At 36.7% G+C, this 18593-nt stretch overlaps 3 protein-coding genes across 4 annotated transcripts; 2 read left to right on the top strand and 1 right to left on the bottom strand.

The window, feature by feature from the left end:
- Positions 1-510: 510 nt before the first annotated feature.
- On the bottom strand, positions 511-12399 carry LOC306871999 (RING finger and CHY zinc finger domain-containing protein 1-like). 2 transcript variants are annotated; one of them, XM_079420310.1, is made up of 10 exons: positions 12360-12399; positions 9775-9804; positions 8740-9700; positions 3857-3976; positions 3376-3491; positions 3176-3254; positions 2985-3088; positions 2767-2796; positions 2411-2531; positions 511-1133 (listed from the first exon to the last, which is right to left on the bottom strand). In XM_079420310.1, the coding sequence occupies exons 4-10, from the start codon at positions 3911-3913 to the stop codon at positions 960-962; spliced, it is 681 nt and encodes a 226-aa protein (XP_079276436.1). In that variant the 5' UTR covers positions 3914-3976; positions 8740-9700; positions 9775-9804; positions 12360-12399; the 3' UTR covers positions 511-959. The 2 variants fall into 2 exon arrangements, with proteins under 2 accessions (XP_079276436.1, XP_079276435.1); XM_079420309.1 differs by lacking the exons at positions 8740-9700; positions 9775-9804; positions 12360-12399 and adding an exon at positions 5445-5535 and having other exon boundaries at positions 516-1133.
- On the top strand, positions 8329-11905 carry kcnv2b (potassium channel, subfamily V, member 2b). The gene is made up of 2 exons (XM_079420308.1): positions 8329-9702; positions 11151-11905. The coding sequence occupies exons 1-2, from the start codon at positions 8404-8406 to the stop codon at positions 11421-11423; spliced, it is 1572 nt and encodes a 523-aa protein (XP_079276434.1). The 5' UTR covers positions 8329-8403; the 3' UTR covers positions 11424-11905.
- Positions 12400-12449: 50 nt separating the features above from the next.
- Positions 12450-14080, top strand: LOC306872001 (ATP synthase subunit e, mitochondrial-like). The gene is made up of 4 exons (XM_079420312.1): positions 12450-12536; positions 12729-12783; positions 13528-13626; positions 13716-14080. The coding sequence occupies exons 1-4, from the start codon at positions 12501-12503 to the stop codon at positions 13739-13741; spliced, it is 216 nt and encodes a 71-aa protein (XP_079276438.1). The 5' UTR covers positions 12450-12500; the 3' UTR covers positions 13742-14080.
- Positions 14081-18593: the final 4513 nt, after the last annotated feature.

The raw sequence follows: 18593 nt of genomic DNA, 5'->3' as shown, positions 1-18593 counted from the left end.
AGGCAGCATAACGGACTGTTTTTGTACAGGTTAAATTAATGGAAGCGGAAGACTTTTTATTTGTATGGGAAAGACCATTATGCTCTTAAATCAATGGTTCAAATGATGTTTGTTATCTCTAATACAGCCGCTTAGGTTGAAAAAAAGAACAGTGTCTCACATGTGACCTAAAGCTGCATGAACTTGTATTTCACAGCCGTTTCAGCGATGGAGAGCTCACCCTCTACTGCTGTCGGCTGAACACAAATAACCCATGACCCAATCACACAGATGTTATTATAGGTGTTATGGTTAATGATTGGGGTGGTGTGGTTCGAACCCCGCAAGCGGCAATTAAAAGGTTTGCCACCATTGTATTTCAAAGCAAGGTGCGATATAAGTATGTTTTGTGGGGGGATAAAAGTTTTCATTCTCAATAATGCCTTAAGGTCAGTCTTAGAAACATCATCAATACCTCATACTCTATTAAAAGAGGACGAGACTCTTTTCTATAAGAAAAGCTTAAGAGTTCCATTGAGAAAATGTGATGCAATGTGATCATTTTATTTCTGTAATACAATGTTTGTTTGTTGTCCAGCATTAATCCATAAATAAACAATTTTAAAATTAACAAAAGTTCGTAAATGATATCCACTGTCCCTGAATGGATTTCAGAGCCCATGTTGATACAATGTATTAAAGGTACTTTTCCTTAATATAAACCAAAAATGTTCTTGACAGATATTGAGGATTCGATCAACAAAAGCAAATAAGTTCATCCTCTTTGCACAGGATTACCTTTAACATTCTTTATGACAAAATGCATGTGGAATAGTACAATTTAAGAAGTCAAATAGGATCTTATCGTTTTTAATCAAGCAAGAAAAATAAGAGCAGTTCTACAGACTTGAGAGAGGAGAGCTTGTATTCTATATATATCAGTTCTATAAAAGCTGAGAGATGATTTCTGAGCCTAAACGTCACTCGTGGTGCTTTGTGTTGGGCTCTTCTTCGAGTGTCTGGTCTGCAGACTGTCGCGTGTCTACAGGAGGCCTGCCGTCCTGCGCAGTGTTATAAGAGCCACAGGAGCTGCATTTCATGCCCAACACGTGGAAGGAGACAGTGGAGCGAGCCTGGCAGTCATTGCATATGATCTGTGAACATAAAAACACATACATACATGAAGTGTATTTCACCGTATCATAGGAGAAAAAAAAAGAAATTAAATTAAAATAAAAAATAATATTTTTAAATAAAATGAAACCAACTGAATAAGGCAGTTTTAGGGGCATTTATAGATCATGATCCAACTTTTTTTATTTTTTTATAAATCAGTATAAATTTAAGTAAATTCTACCATGAGGTAAAAAAAAATTATAGAATTCTTTTCTGAATATTTAAAGAATTACTGAAGATGACATCCTTTCTAAAAGAAAGAAAACAAGCACCTAAAATCTTTTTTTTTTTTAAATAAAATTATAAAAAAGAAAATGCATATATGCAATGTGATCATTTTATTTTATTTCTTTTATACAGTGTTTATTTCTTGTCCAGCAATCAATAAATAGCATTAAATAATTTTAAAAGCACTATAACTATTGTTTTTTTAATAAATCATAAATCTAAGGCAAATTCTACCATGAGGTAAAAATAAGAATTCTCTTTTTACTTTCTTATTATTTGCATAACATTAATAAGGACGTAAATTTTATTTCAGAATTGAGAACCGGTTTCATAAAACAGGTTTACCAAACAAGCCTGGCTTATTTCAATTGATTTGGTTCAAAATAAGTGAGACTAACTGAACTAAGCCTGGCATATTTGGTAAACTTGTTTTATGAAACAGGCCCCTGGGGAATTAGAGGAAATGATTTGTCATGAAAACAAAAACTAAGTGGAGTTGTTATTATTAACTAAAGGTAATATAAATGTTTTTTTTCATTGAAATAAAGCATAAACAAAATAAAGTTTTGGCATGAAACTCAAATGAATATTGGAAATGTTTCCATGGCAACAAAATGTAATAAGTTAAAAGAACTAAAATTGCTAAAACTAAACAATAAACTGAAAATAAAAAAGTTAAATAGAAATGTTTAATAACAAAAACTAAAAAATGACAAAAGCACCCAAATTTAAAAATATATTATAATAGTACATAAATAAAATAAGGCAAGAGATGCACCTTATAAATGGCAGAAAAAACAAGCTAAACTACTGCAGCCACATGCTGTCAGCTAAAATAATCATTCCGCGCTTCACAGTAAAATTACCATATTAGATATTGCCACATCTGGGCTATTAGATATGAGCACATCTTACAGACTCATAAACGATCCTTCACTTCTGCTTCTGTTTGCAATGCTCCTCATTTGTATGCTCATTTAGATTAAATGTCTGCTAAACGAATACATGTAAATGATGGCTCTCTTACCCTGACTGTAGTGTCCTGGTACTCTGTGGGCATGGGAGTCTGGGCAATATCATTATCTCTCTCTTCCCAGAACTCCTTCATGTTGAAGGCCGAATGCATACACAGAGGACAGCGGTAAGCACTGCGGGACAGACATATAAACTCATCTCTCAACTTTACAGCATTATCGTATAAGCATTAGTCAGGTTCATGGAATGCCGTGAGGATCAAAACATGTAAACAGGGGCTGGTACTGTATATCAGATGAGGAAGCGTCACACTTGTCAAGTTAATGGAAATGTCCGTTTGAATCTATGCAGAATTAGCAACAAGTCATTAGAAAACAATGCAGTAGACACAAAAACATCACTCCTTACCCGGTTCTGAACAAGTCCTCAAAGCATGTTCTGCAAGCAACAAAAGAAAGTGTTTTTATATTAAATCACAATTACTTGATAACACATGGGTCAGGGCACCAGATGATTCACATGCTATAATTGTCATATAATGATAAATTTAGACAAGTGCATCCAAACGGTTAACCAGTAGTGTGTTATTTATTACTAGCACAATCAATGTTACTTCAAACACTCACTTGTGTAGCAGATGACCGCAGGGGAGCACATGAGCCCCTACTCTGGACGTGTGGATGTCCTCCATACAAACAGGACAGTTCTGCCTAGAGACATTCTCGACACACTGAAACAGCAAGCACGGATTAATATTTCCCTGCTAACAACAAAACGAGCAAGTAACTTTCAAGAATCAGATCATCACTGTTCATACCTTGTGATTATCTTTAAGATCAGTGGCTAAACATAGATTGCACTTCGTACAATGGAAGTATTTCTCTCTTGGGCCAATTCTAAAGGTAACGGAGAGGTCAATGAGAATCTTGCTAAAAAAAATTACAAATGTATTGCTTCGGTTCAATTTGTACGTTGTTTGAAAGCGTGTGCTAAATGAAACGTAAATGTCATGCAAACCTGCATATCCCGCAGGGCTGGCAGTGGTACTGCTTCTTGTCTTTATCAAAGAGATGGCAAATGTCACAGTAATACTCCCCAAACTTCACTTCACATTCTTTACATATCTGTTGAGCCTGAAGAACACAGAATGCACAAGAGCTTTAAATGCTAAAAGTACAGAAAAATATATATATTTTACATTAAGACCTATATTTTACGATGTGTTGCATTTTGACGATTTTATTTTTTACAACAAATACCACCACCATGATGTATAAATAATTATGTATGCATAAAATTATTATTAAGGGCTTGTGAAAATTTGGGTATTTTTTCTTGGAAATACATATCATAATACATATGTTTTTGTTTTTATTACTTATTACGACCCCAAAATATTACCCGGACATATTACAGGTTGTGTGAGATTCATCCAAGCAAAGTCTATATAGATATATTTTTTTTTTTTAGAACTTAAATAGCTTCAATATGACTTTACCTCTTGTATAGTATTGCATGTTGCACATTTGACCTCTCGGACCTTAAATCGGTCCATTTGATGGTTCTCTTCACCATCATGACAGAGTCTGCACACATAAAACTTCCCACAGCAGGGCGCCTAAAGAGAGAGACAGACCACAAACATATTATCACTGCAGATCAATGCACAATTACACATGCAACAGTCCAGTTAATAGCACCACTGTATTGCACATGCAACAGTCCAGTTGGTAGCACCACTGTATTTCACATGCAACAGTCCAGTTGGTAGCACCACTGTATTGCACATGCAACAGTCCAGTTAGTAGCACCACTGTATTGCACATGCAACAGTCCAGTTAATAGCACCACTGTATTGCACATGCAACAGTCCAGTTAATAGCACCACTGTATTGCACATGCAACAGTCCAGTTAATAGCACCACTGTATTGCACATGCAACAGTCCAGTTAGTAGCACCACTGTATTGCACATGCAACAGTCCAGTTAGTAGCACCACTGTATTGCACATGCAACAGTCCAGCTAATAGCACCACTGTATTGCACATGCAACAGCCCAGTTAATAGCACCACTGTATTGCACATGCAACAGTCCAGTTAATAGCACCACTGTATTGCACATGCAACAGTCCAGTTAATAGCACCACTGTATTGCACATGCAACAGTCCAGTTAGTAGCACCACTGTATTGCACATGCAACAGTCCAGTTAGTAGCACCACTGTATTGCACATGCAACAGTCCAGTTAGTAGCACCACTGTATTGCACATGCAACAGTCCAGTTAGTAGCACCACTGTATTGCACATGCAACAGTCCAGTTAATAGCACCACTGTATTGCACATGCAACAGTCCAGTTAATAGCACCACTGTATTGCACATGCAACAGTCCAGTTAATAGCACCACTGTATTGCACATGCAACAGTCCAGTTAGTAGCACCACTGTATTGCACATGCAACAGTCCAGTTAGTAGCACCACTGTATTGCACATGCAACAGTCCAGTTAGTAGCACCACTGTATTGCACATGCAACAGTCCAGTTAGTAGCACCACTGTATTGCACATGCAACAGTCCAGTTAATAGCACCACTGTATTGCACATGCAACAGTCCAGTTAATAGCACCACTGTATTGCACATGCAACAGTCCAGTTAATAGCACCACTGTATTGCACATGCAACAGTCCAGTTAGTAGCACCACTGTATTGCACATGCAACAGTCCAGTTAGTAGCACCACTGTATTGCACACTGTCTAAGTGCATCCATGTTGAAGCAAGAACATCAACATGCTGCAGGAACAAAACCAAAACAAAACCCTAAACTGTCTATTTCTTTGCCCCAACGAGTCTAAACTAAAATATATCGAATGTGTTGCCTTTAAACCAACAATAATCAGATTTTAGCTGCTAAAATAATCTTATATTAAGCATAAAACCTGTCAATAGGCCTTCAGTGTTAGCTAGTATGCTCATTAGAATTGCTTCAATCACGCATTCCCGTGCGACCAAGCAAGCATTTACCAAAATAATCTAACTATTTGACAGCAGAAAGCATATGCGAAACCCATGATTAAATGTCACTCACTTTTAACAAACAGCTGCGAACGTAATGCTCACATCCTACTTGTGTGGCAGCCATGCTTCATTACATGCTAGGAAGCTTTATTTAAAACTCCTTCATTTACATTCGCGTTCGGGCTTCTCGATCTATTACATTGAATTACAAAAAGGAAGAAAACATGTTAGGATATAAGTAATGTATATATATATATATATATATATATATATATATATATATATATATATATATATATATATATTATAAAATAGTTTACGTAGACGTCCTAAAGAAACATGAAGTATGAAGAAAGTTGTCACAAGTCAATACCTAAATTATTATAACTATTTTATTTATTTGTGTTTTAAATTTATTTAGTAAATTCCTCCAAATTTAAATTCCATTACATCATATTTTTGTAACAGCAGTTATAAGCACAATTAGCTCATTACACTAAACAATTCTGTCCTAGATCCACCTTTTATTGTAGGATTAGATTTGTATTATATATTTGATCCTTTTATATAAAATAACATGCATTGCAAATAACATTTGGTGACAAAATCTGTGCATGACCTGCAAACTGCCAAACCGGGCCATATTGGGGGTCTTGAACGGATCACAATGACAGACGGTGCAGCATCTGCCCCGCTAAGATTAAAAACATGCCCATTGTCTTTCCCTAAATTATTGCTTAACCTGATCTACTGTGAGTTTAAGCCTTTAAGAGTCTATAAACCACTGAGCATGTACAGTATAAGTATATTCATGTAACTTACATCTGAAAGAATTGGCTTTTTTCTTCTCAGATGCCCTTGAGATCTGGAGACATGCTCATGTGTTTGATGGCACTAGTGTTTGGATTATTTGTCTTGCATCCTGTGCTGCTTTTATGTGGGGAAAAAACAGTTTTGCGATATAATACACATAAAATATAATAAAATTATATAAAAATAGAGTAGAAGTGTATATAAATGATTTCTAAAGAAGTGATAATCTGACAGCGGCCAATAGATGGCAAATATCTTAATACAAGTACTGAATAAATATTTATTCTTTCTTTCATTCTTTTTTTTTTTTTTTTCAAAGAACAATAAATAAGTGTTAGGCGAAAATGCATAAACACCATAGCATTGTAAGAAGCACATGGCAAAAATACCACCTACAAATTTAACAGGAATAATAGAGTGGTGGAACTATGATGTCACTTTGTAGGCGAAAACCCGGAAGCGAGTTAGCATTTTAGCACTTCCGGTTCCATCATCCCAGAGTCAATGGGTTTTTTTGAATGGGATTTTGGTTAAATCCCTTAAATAAGGTCCGTGGTTTACACAGGCTCAAGATACTTTCACGTTTTATTCTACGACATAAAACCCCACTCGTGATTTTTTAAAGCTGTTACGTTTCTTTAAAAAGACGGTTGCTAACAAGTTGCTAAATGGGACTACAGGCGCTGTCGGAGACATTCAACGTCATCACGCCGAACAGGAACTCATTCTAACCCGCTTTTACAGTTTTTACAGTCGTGCTCTTTTGGATTAAAATTCATCCAGAGTAAATAATTATCATGGAAAATGTTTCTAAAAATAAGTTTAAAAGTGGTCGGAAACATGGTGGTGGTGACGTTGAAGGAGAGCGACCGTGGTGCTGTAGTTCGTTTATAGCCTAATGTTAGCTTTTTAGTTCTGGCGCTTGTATTTAGGCTTCAAAATTCATGAAATTTTTATTACTTTGTAAAGATTATCTCGATGGTCAAAACGTGTAAATTTCATGAACTATGATTGAACACAGAGCTTATTTGTTGCGATTATCCAAAAGCCTATGGGAAAATCCTATTGGGTTTTTGTCGAGGGAACCAGTTTCATGCTAACAGCCGATCCGCCTACAGAGTGACGTCATAGTTCCCCCACTCTATTACCTCTGTAATAACAACACACGCTCTAGACAATTCGTAACAATTTTGGTGAATTACTGGCTACTTTGTATAAATTTAAGGGTGGTGTTAAGCAATTTATGGACTTTCATGCTTAATTTTTTTTTCACATATTACAAATTCATACCAAATCTCCACATGGTAAAATAGGTACGTTTTCTCATAAGATCGTGTTTTAGGTTAAAGCTAACTTAAAGGTTTTAGTGACCCGGTTACCTTAAGTGCCTTTGCCAGGCATTATCTGTCCTGCTCTTTCCATTGTTTACAAAGCTTGATTCATGTCCATTTGAATTAGTTTTGATATTGATAAACACACTGCATACATTATTCAAAGAAATATATGATTTGATATCAATTATAATGGTGCTAAATTATTAATAATGCCTGTTATTTATTTCTGAAGGATCATGTGGCACTAACGACTGGAGTAATGATGCTAACAGGAATATATCATTTATTTAAATGTATTTATATAGAAAACAGGTATTTGAATTTATTGCAATAATATTTCAGAATATTACTGTTTAACTGTATTTTTGATCAAGCATAAAATATCTTAATTTTTCCCAACTATGTACATGTAGAAAATACCTAGTAGTTTATTAGTTTCATTCATGAATTCCTTCATGTCCACTAATTCCAACGTGTTTACATGTTACTATAATTATCCTCTAGTAAATATGGTGCCCATCTCTTAAGTACTGCAGCTAAAGAGCCTCTAGTTTAAAATGGGTTTATGAATAAGCATTTGGGTGTTGAAGGGGGTCTTAAACTCTTCCGTAACTTGGTAAAAGCATTCATTCATTGACACATGGCAAGCATGCCATTTCAAAAACTCAAAGCAGACGTCACTATCAAGCAAAAGCTTAAAGGATAATGGCATTTAAGTTGAACTCTTAGCTTCTTATAGAGAGCATTAGAGCTGTGGCGCTGCCTCCTGCTTGCCTCTTTATACTTAAATAGGGTAGATTTAACCTCAGTAAAGCGCTGAGATTTACAGGCGCACGGTACACTAGCTATCCTCCTCGAGGAGGATAGCTGAGGACCGAAAGGATGTTCAACTTTCAGAGAAACAGGAGACAGAGCCTCTTTCCCAACTGCAAACTAGCAACCTCGGAGTCAACAGACGACGTGGTTCCGTTCTGTAAACAGTGTTTGCTGAAACAGTGGAGCTCTCTAAGCGAACTACAAACAGATATCTATGACATCTTTGGTGAAGATGAGGAGGTTGAGAAGCATTCTGAACCAACAATGTGGTTTACAAGCGCCTCACCCAGCAGGAATTGCACGCTCAACCTCAACGTTGGTGGAAAGTCCTACCACATCACCTACAAAATGGCAGCAAGATACCCACAGAGCAGAATAGGCCGTTTAGCCACCTATACAGACCTCAACATGAAGCTGAACCTCTGCGATGACTATGTGGTGAAGGACAAGGAGTATTTCTTCGACCGAGATCCAGACATCTTCAACAGCATCTTCAACTTTTACAGAACCGGCGTGCTGTGGATCAAGGACGAGCTTTGTCCGAGGAACTTCTTGGAGGAGATCAATTACTGGGGCATTCGGATCAAATACTCGCAACGGTGCTGTCGGATCCTTCTCGAGGAGAAACACGACGAGTTGTGTGAACAGCTCAAGGTTCAGAAGGAACTGGAGGCGGAGGTGGATGTCGAAGAAAACGAGGAGGCGTTCAATGACATGTTCCTCGGTGAGACGAGACGCTCGCTTTGGAACTTCATGGAGAAACCGTTCTCCTCAGTACCGGCGAAACTAATGGCGGTCGCCTCGAGTATGTTTGTGCTGGTGTCGCTGGTTACAATGACTTTGACTACGGTAGAAGAAATGGATAACATGGCATTTAATGAGTTTAGTGGAAAGACATTTGGAAAGTTCATAGAGACACTGTGCATATCTTTCTTCACTGCTGAGTACCTGCTGCGTCTAGTTTCAACGCCAGATATCGGTTGTTTCGTTAAGAGCATGCTGAACGCGGTTGACCTCATGGCCATCCTACCACAGTTTCTCCAGTTCTTGCTCGAAGGCTTTGAGACCTTCAATTCTGGGACACAAACCACTGACATGGAGACTGTTGGTCAGGCGAGCAAGGTGGGACAAGTGCTACGAATCATGCGACTAATGCGTATTTTTCGTGTTCTGAAACTGGCGCGTCACTCGACGGGGCTCAGAGCGTTTGGCTTCACGTTGAGGCAGTGCTACCAGCAGGTGGGATGTCTCTTCCTCTTTATCGCCATGGGGATCTTCACATTCTCCGCCATGGTTTATACCGTTGAACACGACGTCCCTCAAACCAAGTTCACCAGTATTCCACATTCTTGGTGGTGGGCATCTGTAAGTAAACATTATTTCTATTAATCATGCAGATAGGATATAGTTGATGTTGAACATAGTTGAATTACTCACCCTCATGTCTTTCAAAACCTGTATTACTTTCTGTAGAACACACAAAAGGAGATATTTATAGAATGCAACATTCAGGTTCTGAAAGTAAAATTCCATTCATTTTCTCTATCCACCGTATTCATCAACACAGAAATAAGCCTATGGGCGAGACTTCCGGTTCATTAGCCGCTATAGAGAAAATAACAAGAACAATTACAACGTGCAGTAAACTTTAAAACTGTTTGCACTATAAACCAGTGTGTTCATAATGAAGATAATGCATTAAAATAATACGTAAGAAACACCAGTTTGCAATATCAAGCAGCAAAACGAGCTGTTTTGTACAGCTAAAAATAGCTGGACGCAGATAAGACCGGAAGCCAGACCCATAAAATTTAGAAATGGCCATGCCTGCTCTTACGGGAAAAATAAGATAGATAGGGAAATTGATTTTGAATGATTTCGAACATTTAAGACAGACTCACTGTGAGCTACAAGATTGTTAATGGATGGTATATGCTTTTTCTCAAGCCATTAATCTGCATTAGACCAATTTTTTATTGTTATTTAGCAGAATTAACAGTAAAAACTACATTACCCATAATTCTGCAGAGAAATCTCTAGCAATCAAAAGAAATGCCCACTTGCATGAAGGATTGCAATTGATGCAATTAAGTCAGTATCCCTACGCTAATATTATTATTTAAATATTTGTATGCATAATATGCATATTTTGCAATAAATATATAAAATACATTGTCTAAATATATATACTCAGTATCACATGATGTTTTCCAGTATGCTGATTTTTACATTCGATTGTTTGATTATATCATTTGCAATGCTCCCTGGGATTCTTTCCCTCATTAAAGCAGTTAAGTACACAGTTTTGTACTTTTGTGTTTGGGTCCAATTTTCAAATACTTCTTTACACACCACGTCTTAGCTGGTTGGTTTGGTTCATGGCTTATAAATCCCTATGGGAGGAATTCATGGAAAAATACTTTCAAGACCTCTAAAAAGAGTAAATGGGAACTGTTGCACTCTATATAGCACAACTGCTCTTTTCCATAACAATGAAAGTGAATGGTGACATATTTGACAAACAAGAGTTTCAGTGAATTTCAAGTTTCTCACACAATGCTATTATACATCTATTATACTTGGAAAAAGTTTTTTTTTTTTTTTTTTACTAATTTTATGAAAAGTACTACTTTTATACAATTACTTTTATGTGCTTTACCACTTATAGTCTCCATGCACTTTCATCTGCTAGACCTCTCTTTTGGTTTTCTATGTAAGAAAGAATCTCATAGGGGTTTGGGAAAGACACAAGGTAGGGTAAATGATGCCAGAATTATCATTTTTATCAGTTTACCATTAATTTCTCATTCCAGGTTAGCATCTCTACTGTAGGCTATGGTGACATGTATCCGGAGACTCTTTTGGGGCGGATATTTGCATTTGGCTGCATTTCCTTTGGGATCATACTGAATGGCCTTCCAATCTCCATCCTCTTCAATAAGTTCTCAGATTACTACGCCAAACTGAAGTCTCATGAATACAGCTCCAACATGAAGAACAGAGGGAACGTTAACTTCATCCTGAGAGCCAAGATGAAACTCAAAGAGTGTGGCTGCATTGAAACTAACGACACTGATGTTTCATAGAATCAGTGAAATCGATTGTTGGCATTGTTACGTTGCACTGAATCTTGTCTGATTGAGATCATTTTCTAAATAGCCTCTTATTTAAAAGTGCCAAATGAAAATTTAAAATACAAGTAATAAGTAACTCTGACTTAAATTATCGGTAACACTTTATTTTAAGGTGTCCCTGTTACACATGTACTTACTATTATAATAACAATTAATTATGCATAATTACATGCAAGTAAGTCTAAACCAAACCAGACCCTATATAGTAAGTGCATGTAGTTAATTAATATTACTCAGTACTTAAATGCATAATTACACTGTAACAAGGACACAAAATAAAGGGTCAAGTGGAGCATACTTAGTCTGTTATTCCTCATCTCCTGAGGAATCTCCCATCTGTTGTTATTAAATGTTTTGTTTTAATGGCATGAACAAATCTGTGATAAACTTGTATTACAGCATTAAAGTAGCCTTCATTTTAATGTTTGGACATCATATTTTATTTTAGACTTTTCATCTGGTTACAGAATCACATTTAGCCACCTAACACTGATGCTAACCTGTTTTATCTTCACTGTTTTGATGACCTAACCTGACCTTTTGAACTTGACCGGACTGACAACCAAAATAGAACATTAATCTAATTTACAGAGTTCCCATGACGTGTCCAATTAACTGTATTAACACTGTATTTAGCCTCCAAAGACCAGGCAATTCCTTATTTGTTATAAGCGGTTACAATGTTTTTGCTCTTTGACGCCATACAAGCCTTTTGGTTCAGTTAGGTCAAATGTTCACAATACTATGTTTTCTGAAGGAGAAACAAAATTTATAGAAAAAAAAACTCCCCGTAAACGAGGAAGAAACATCCTCTCTCGTTTTAGGTACACGTATATTTACAATATTACAGATAAGTAAATGAATAAACAATCAAAATGCTTGGCGAACCTCCGTCTCTGAGTCGCCGGTGATTGCCCTCCAGGCCTGTGGGGGGCGGCGAGACGCCACTGCGCTCATAAGCGTCTCTTCTTCTTCGCGTTGTGTTTCTCTGACCTCTGCAGACGGAGTGCGGTCCTGAACTCCAGTGAAATGGCTCCTCCAGTGCAAGTGTCGCCGCTGATTAAGGTTTGTATTCACAAATCCATTATTCTGGATGTTTGTGAATCGTTTTAATCGAAGAAAGGCGTCTTCAGGACTGTTTTTTCCTGTCGTGGAGCGACAGAGCGGACTGCGATGTGTTGACATGGCCTGCATGCTGAAAGTCATGATATCTCCTTAATTTTCTGTTAATAAAACGGAATTTATTTTGTCTTTCAGACAGCCAGGTGGTCTGCATTGCTCGTTGGTATTATCTACGGAAAGCGCAGATATGGTAAGAACCTGCAAGTTGATCTGATTGGCTTTCAAATGACATTCTGTGGACATGTTAATAAAACACACACATATATATATATATATATATATATATATATATATATATATATATATATATATATATATATATATATATATATATATATATATATATATATTTATTATACACGTACATATATATTTTCAGGTGGCTTATGGAGGTCACACATGTTTTACAGGTTCATTAAGACACATTTCAACCTTTCAATTCTAAAGTTCAGTATGTTTCTGTAGGACAGAAGTACAGATATTGGTGTAATAAATTTTTTTGTTTTTAATTACATGAAAGAAGACTGGTGGCAGGTATATGAAAGATTGTTTTCACCAGTGGATAAAAAGTAAAAAAAAAAAAAAAAAAGCAGTTGCGACTTTATCTCAGTCCATCCTTCCTTTCTTTGTTTATATCTTAAAATTCTGACTTTTTTCCGAATTGCTATTATAAACTTGCTGTTGAGAGGAAAAAAGTCATAAATGTGAGATTTAAAAAAGTTATTTTATTTTGCGGTGGAAAATAAAAATGAGAAAAAGGCAAGATTAAAGTGTTGCAATTAGCTTTTTTATTTTATTTATTTTTTGTATTCTGTAGTGGAAACAACTTTCCATCCAAAAATGCCGCTGCATCTGTTGCTGAGAGTTTCAGGATGTTTTACACACTTAATAAAGACCTTGCATTTTAGTTACAAGCTTTTTCTTTGTTCTCTAGATCATCTGAAACCAATTGCAGAGGAGGAGAGGAGAATAGAAGAGGAGGAGAAGAAGGTACGAGAGGAGAAGGAACGCATTGCTAAACAGCTGGCAGAAGGTAAGGTTTTCTCTTCGTATTTAAATAGTGTGATTCTTCTGCAGATTGAGCAGTTGGTTGTACTGACTCTAAATATTTCTATCCAACAGCTAATGAGGACACAATCTTGAAGTGAGCTGCCCAAAATGATGCCTGTATGGTTTATATTGTAAAGATCTTGTTACCTGTCTGGATAAACAATGCTTGTATTCTGCCACTTTGGTTTGACAGTGCCGTTTCACACCTTTCACTGTTTTCTAATAGATCGTGTTAGATTAATGCCTCATTTGTGAAATATTAACTGAATACATGCAAATATGTGTGTATAAATTTCCTCTGATCTGAACCGGTTTATTTTTTCATTGAAGAACCTCTGATTATAATGTGATGCAGATGTAAAACAAGCAATGTAATGTTCAATATACACTGAATCAGAGTTCCACACCAATATTTATTAATAAACTGTTAATCCCTATTTCTGTGTCATTTTCATATTTAATGTCCAGGCAGTTCAAAGTCTGACACAGCAGCACTTAATAATTTTTTTTTTTAAATCGATACAAGGAAATACTGTAAAACTTCAGGTTGTTGTTCAAAAATTCGTCATACAGTCCGTTCAATCTATTTTTATCTCAGATAGACAGTCCTGTATGCATATACAAATATGATAAGCAGAGGCTGCACAGATAAAGACATGCTGGTTAAAAAATTATTGTGCTTTCAATGTAAATTACTGCAGCATCCGATAAACACCCCTAAATTACATTCAAAAATAAAATGAACTGTTTGGACACTTGACATGTTGGTCAAACTAGTCTGATCCTGTTCTGGTGAGTGTTTATGATCATATTGTATGTGGACAGTCAAAAGTTGGTCTAATCAAGACTACCAGTTCTCCGAATATTCTTCAGTGACAGAATATTCTCCATTTCTTCCCCAGTAATCCACGGCTCTGACTCTATAATAACCGCTCACCTCCAGACTCTGGAGAGGAAAAACAAACAGGTCAATATGGATCAGCGCTTGTAGTTAAATACTCTGAATCTAGCCAAAGTAATACCTGGAGAATAAGTGTAGTATGTGGAAATAGGGTCTCTATGGTTAATCCTCTGGAAAGTTATCTCGTCTTTGGAAAGTTCCACCTCATAAGTTTTTATACACCTAAAAATGACATGTTACGTTTAAAACTCTTGAATGAAGAACTAGTTTGTTTAATAGCTGTATTTAAGCAGGTCTTACTTTGTGCCGATGCAGTGATCTTTCCAAATGATCAGAGCCTGTCCTTTGGTGATGGTGATGAAACGCACCCCGTTTACCTGCGGAATGATAACTGATATTAAAACCAAACCACATGGTTTCTCAGTCCCTGCAAAGAATAACTTGCACAAGTTTAGCAATCACACTTTCAAATTAATTTCATGTACAGACACAAATAGATTTTTTGGGCGTAGAGAAACAGCAGATGCTATGAAATCACCTACATCATGACTGATACTGAACTCAAGGAGCTGTGTCCAAATACTGAAACTTACTAGGGTTTATGAAGTTCATGCTGGGATGCTTTTAAACAGTAGTTCATATATATGCTGGACACTTGTTTTGAGAATTCACACATTACAGTTTGTCTAAAATAAGGAATAGTTCACCACCAAAAAAAAAAAAAAAAAGATGTAGATGGATCCTCGGCAGTGAATGGGTGCCGTCAGAATGACTGTCCAAACAGCTGATAAAAACATCACAGTAATCCACACAACTCCTGTTCATCATTTAATGTGTGTTTGTAAGAAACAAATCCATCATTAAGGTGTTTTAACCTCAAACCGTCGCTCAATCCATAACAACACTTCCTTCAGAGAAAAAGTCTATCTCCTGTTGTCCTCTCAGTTCAAAATCCAAAACCTTAAGTCTTAAGTCACTGGGGTATATTTGTAGCAATAACCAAAAATACATTGGGTCAATATTATTGATTTTTCTTTTATACCAAAAATCATTAGGATATTAAATAAAGATCATGTTCCATGAAGATATTTAGTAAATTCCGTACTGTAAATGTATCAAAACTTAATTTTTGATTAGTAATTTGCATTGCTAAGAACTTAATTTGACAACTTAGAATTGTGAGAAAAAGGTCAGAATTGCGAGACATAAAGAGTGCAAATATACTTGCAATTTGGGGAAAAAGTGCAATTACCTTGCTAATTTGTTTTTGTTCCATCTAGGTCAGGACTCAATTACACATGATATATTTGCATTTTATTATCACTATTACCCTTATGCACCTTCTTATGTAGGGCGATGTAGTCTAGCCGTACGCCCGTCTCTCCAGTGAAGTAGTTTGGGCCGTTGTAACAATGCTGTAGCATTTCCCAGCAGTATGGTGTGTGGGGCGGAGATTGACAGGAGTCTCCCGGACCCCCGAACTTCAAGAGGGGACTCGCCGCACAAAGTCCCTCAGAGCAGGCATCATAATAGTTCAGAAACCCTGGAGGAGTGGAGACAGAAAAATTCATGTTCACATCATTGAGGCTGGTGGATTGCCCTCAGCAGAACTAATTCTTCCATGTGGTAGCATTAAATTCAAACTTGTCAAACACTTTCTTGTTTTGTCCACACCACGAAAGGCGTGTTTCAGTACACCATGTGCAGAAATACAACACAAAACATGGCATCTGCCAGCAACCCAAGCAGTTATCCAGTTAGAAGCAGTTTTTCAAACAGGATGTGTGGTTGTCTTTATCCAGTGTTATTGACTTTATAAATACGCAAATCAGAATGAAAAAATATCCATTTGGATTCAAATTAAGCAAGTTTGAGCTGTTGGTGGTGCTGGATGGCTTGATACCACCAATAAAATAAATTCCAGTTGATTGTGAAAGATTGACGGGATTTTGACTCGGACAACAACACATTTTATTAGACTGTACCTTGGATTGACACAGTGATGTTGTTGGGCTCATTCCATGTCTCAAAGTTCCACTGAGAGACAAAACCGAGTCCGTATTTCCCTGCACACATATAAAACAACAGGAACAAACACAGTAAGAACTTCTGGACCTTTGTGGTAAAGATCTGGCTTTGCAAACAAAACATTCAAACCCCACAAGAGGTCATTTATGATCTAGCACCATCTATAACATTACGACTTCAGTCTCATACTCACATATGTATCTTTTGGCGATCAAATAGACCAAATTCCTCCATTCAGTAACTTGACTTTTGTCCTTAAAGTTGCTGAAGCTGTTGGACACGCTGCCCATCAGTTCAAAGCCTTTAAAAAGAAGCATTCCTCTTTAACATAATGCAAAGTTGTGTTAAATTAACCCTGGTGGCAGAACCCTAATTCAACAGTACACAAGGATTTAAATGTGGATTTCGCTGTAATGTTTAGAAAATGACCCGGCTGCAGTCCATTCTGTCAGAGAAGGTCAATCAGCTGCTCTAAGATGTAGTGATATTCTCCACTGTACACTCTAATTGAAATTCAGAGACAAAACCTTAGTAGCCTACTACAGTGCACTAGATTAGTTTAAGAGACGTATATAAAGCATTTAATTAAAGATTATTTGTTAATGCACGAACAGTAAATCCAAAAAATGAGGCCTAATAAACAGTATGCCAAAAGCTGATCCTAACAGAATTTTTTTTTTTTATGAGACATCAAATTTTTTACAGCATTAAGATTTTATGCATTTATGAATTTTTGCATTTTATGCATAAACTATAGTTTAGATGGTAATGAAAGTGTAAAAGTGATGCATGAATAATAAGCAGACAATATAAGAGATGTATATAACAGTAACACTAGATGAATACTAAAGTCTAGGTATGATGTTAAGAAGCATGACGGTTACTAAGAAAACAATCTTATGATAACAGCACTGCTTTTAATTGCAGGGTCACACTTTCTTATTTCTAAAGACTCACATGACACTGAAAACTAGAGTAATGATGCTGAAAATTCAAATAGCAACCTGTTCATTTGTGATAATAATTCACAATATTATTGTATGGGAAAAAAATCACACCGATCCCAAACAGAACACACACAACACATGCTCTTGGAAATAATATCTTATGGAAATAGCACTGCTTATTTGCAATGCCAAGCCACAATCTAAAGAAAAAGAGATGCATATTAATATAGATCCTATTAACATATGCAAAGTAAATGATATTTTAATAGTTCACATTCATTCAAACAGAAGAAGAGGAAGTCTGATTCTGGTAATATGGTATAACTGACTGTGCGGACACCAACTCCAGCATCCAGTGTATCCGCACCTGCTGGACAGAGCCGATCAAAGCCAGATTCATCTGCTGGTCTGGACTGGGATCATACAGGTGTGCATCACCGTGCGGCTGTGGAGGGCTGCAAAAATGATGTGTGCTGAATGATTTTTGCCCACTAAAACAATTACACAGAGTTCTTCTGGAAATGCTTGTAGACGTCACTAACAAAATAGTCATTTAGTCATTCAGCAGACACTTTTGTCCAAAGCGACTTACAAACGAGGACATGTTCAATCAGATTTAAATCTGGAGATTGACTTGGGCAGTCTTTCCATTTCTTTGTCCTTATAAATTCCTTGACTAAACTGGCAGGGGGTTTTGGGTCATTGTCCTGATGCTTGGGATCATTGCAGTTCCCTTTTTTCTCCACATTTTTGCTTTCCCATCACTTATATAAAGGTTCATCTTTGTCTCATCGGTCCATAAACACAGTTCCAAAACTCTTCTGGCTCACCTTTGTGCTTTTTTGCAAACTCTAATCTTTCTATTTTTGGTGCTGGTCAGAGGTTTGCATCTTGCTGTGTAGCATCTGTAATTCTGTGTCAAAGTCTCCTGAGGACAGTAGATTGTCAGAGCATCACCCCAGCTTTCTGGAAGTTGTTGGTGATTTTACAGACATGTCTTTTAGGGTTAATTTTCACAGCTTTTATGATTTGTCTGTCATCAACTACTGTTGTTTTCTCAGCCGATCAGGTCGT

Source organism: Barbus barbus (assembly GCF_936440315.1).
Source record: "Barbus barbus genome assembly, chromosome: 6".
NCBI lineage: Eukaryota > Metazoa > Chordata > Actinopteri > Cypriniformes > Cyprinidae > Barbus > Barbus barbus.
This window is presented reverse-complemented; position numbering and strand designations above follow the sequence as displayed.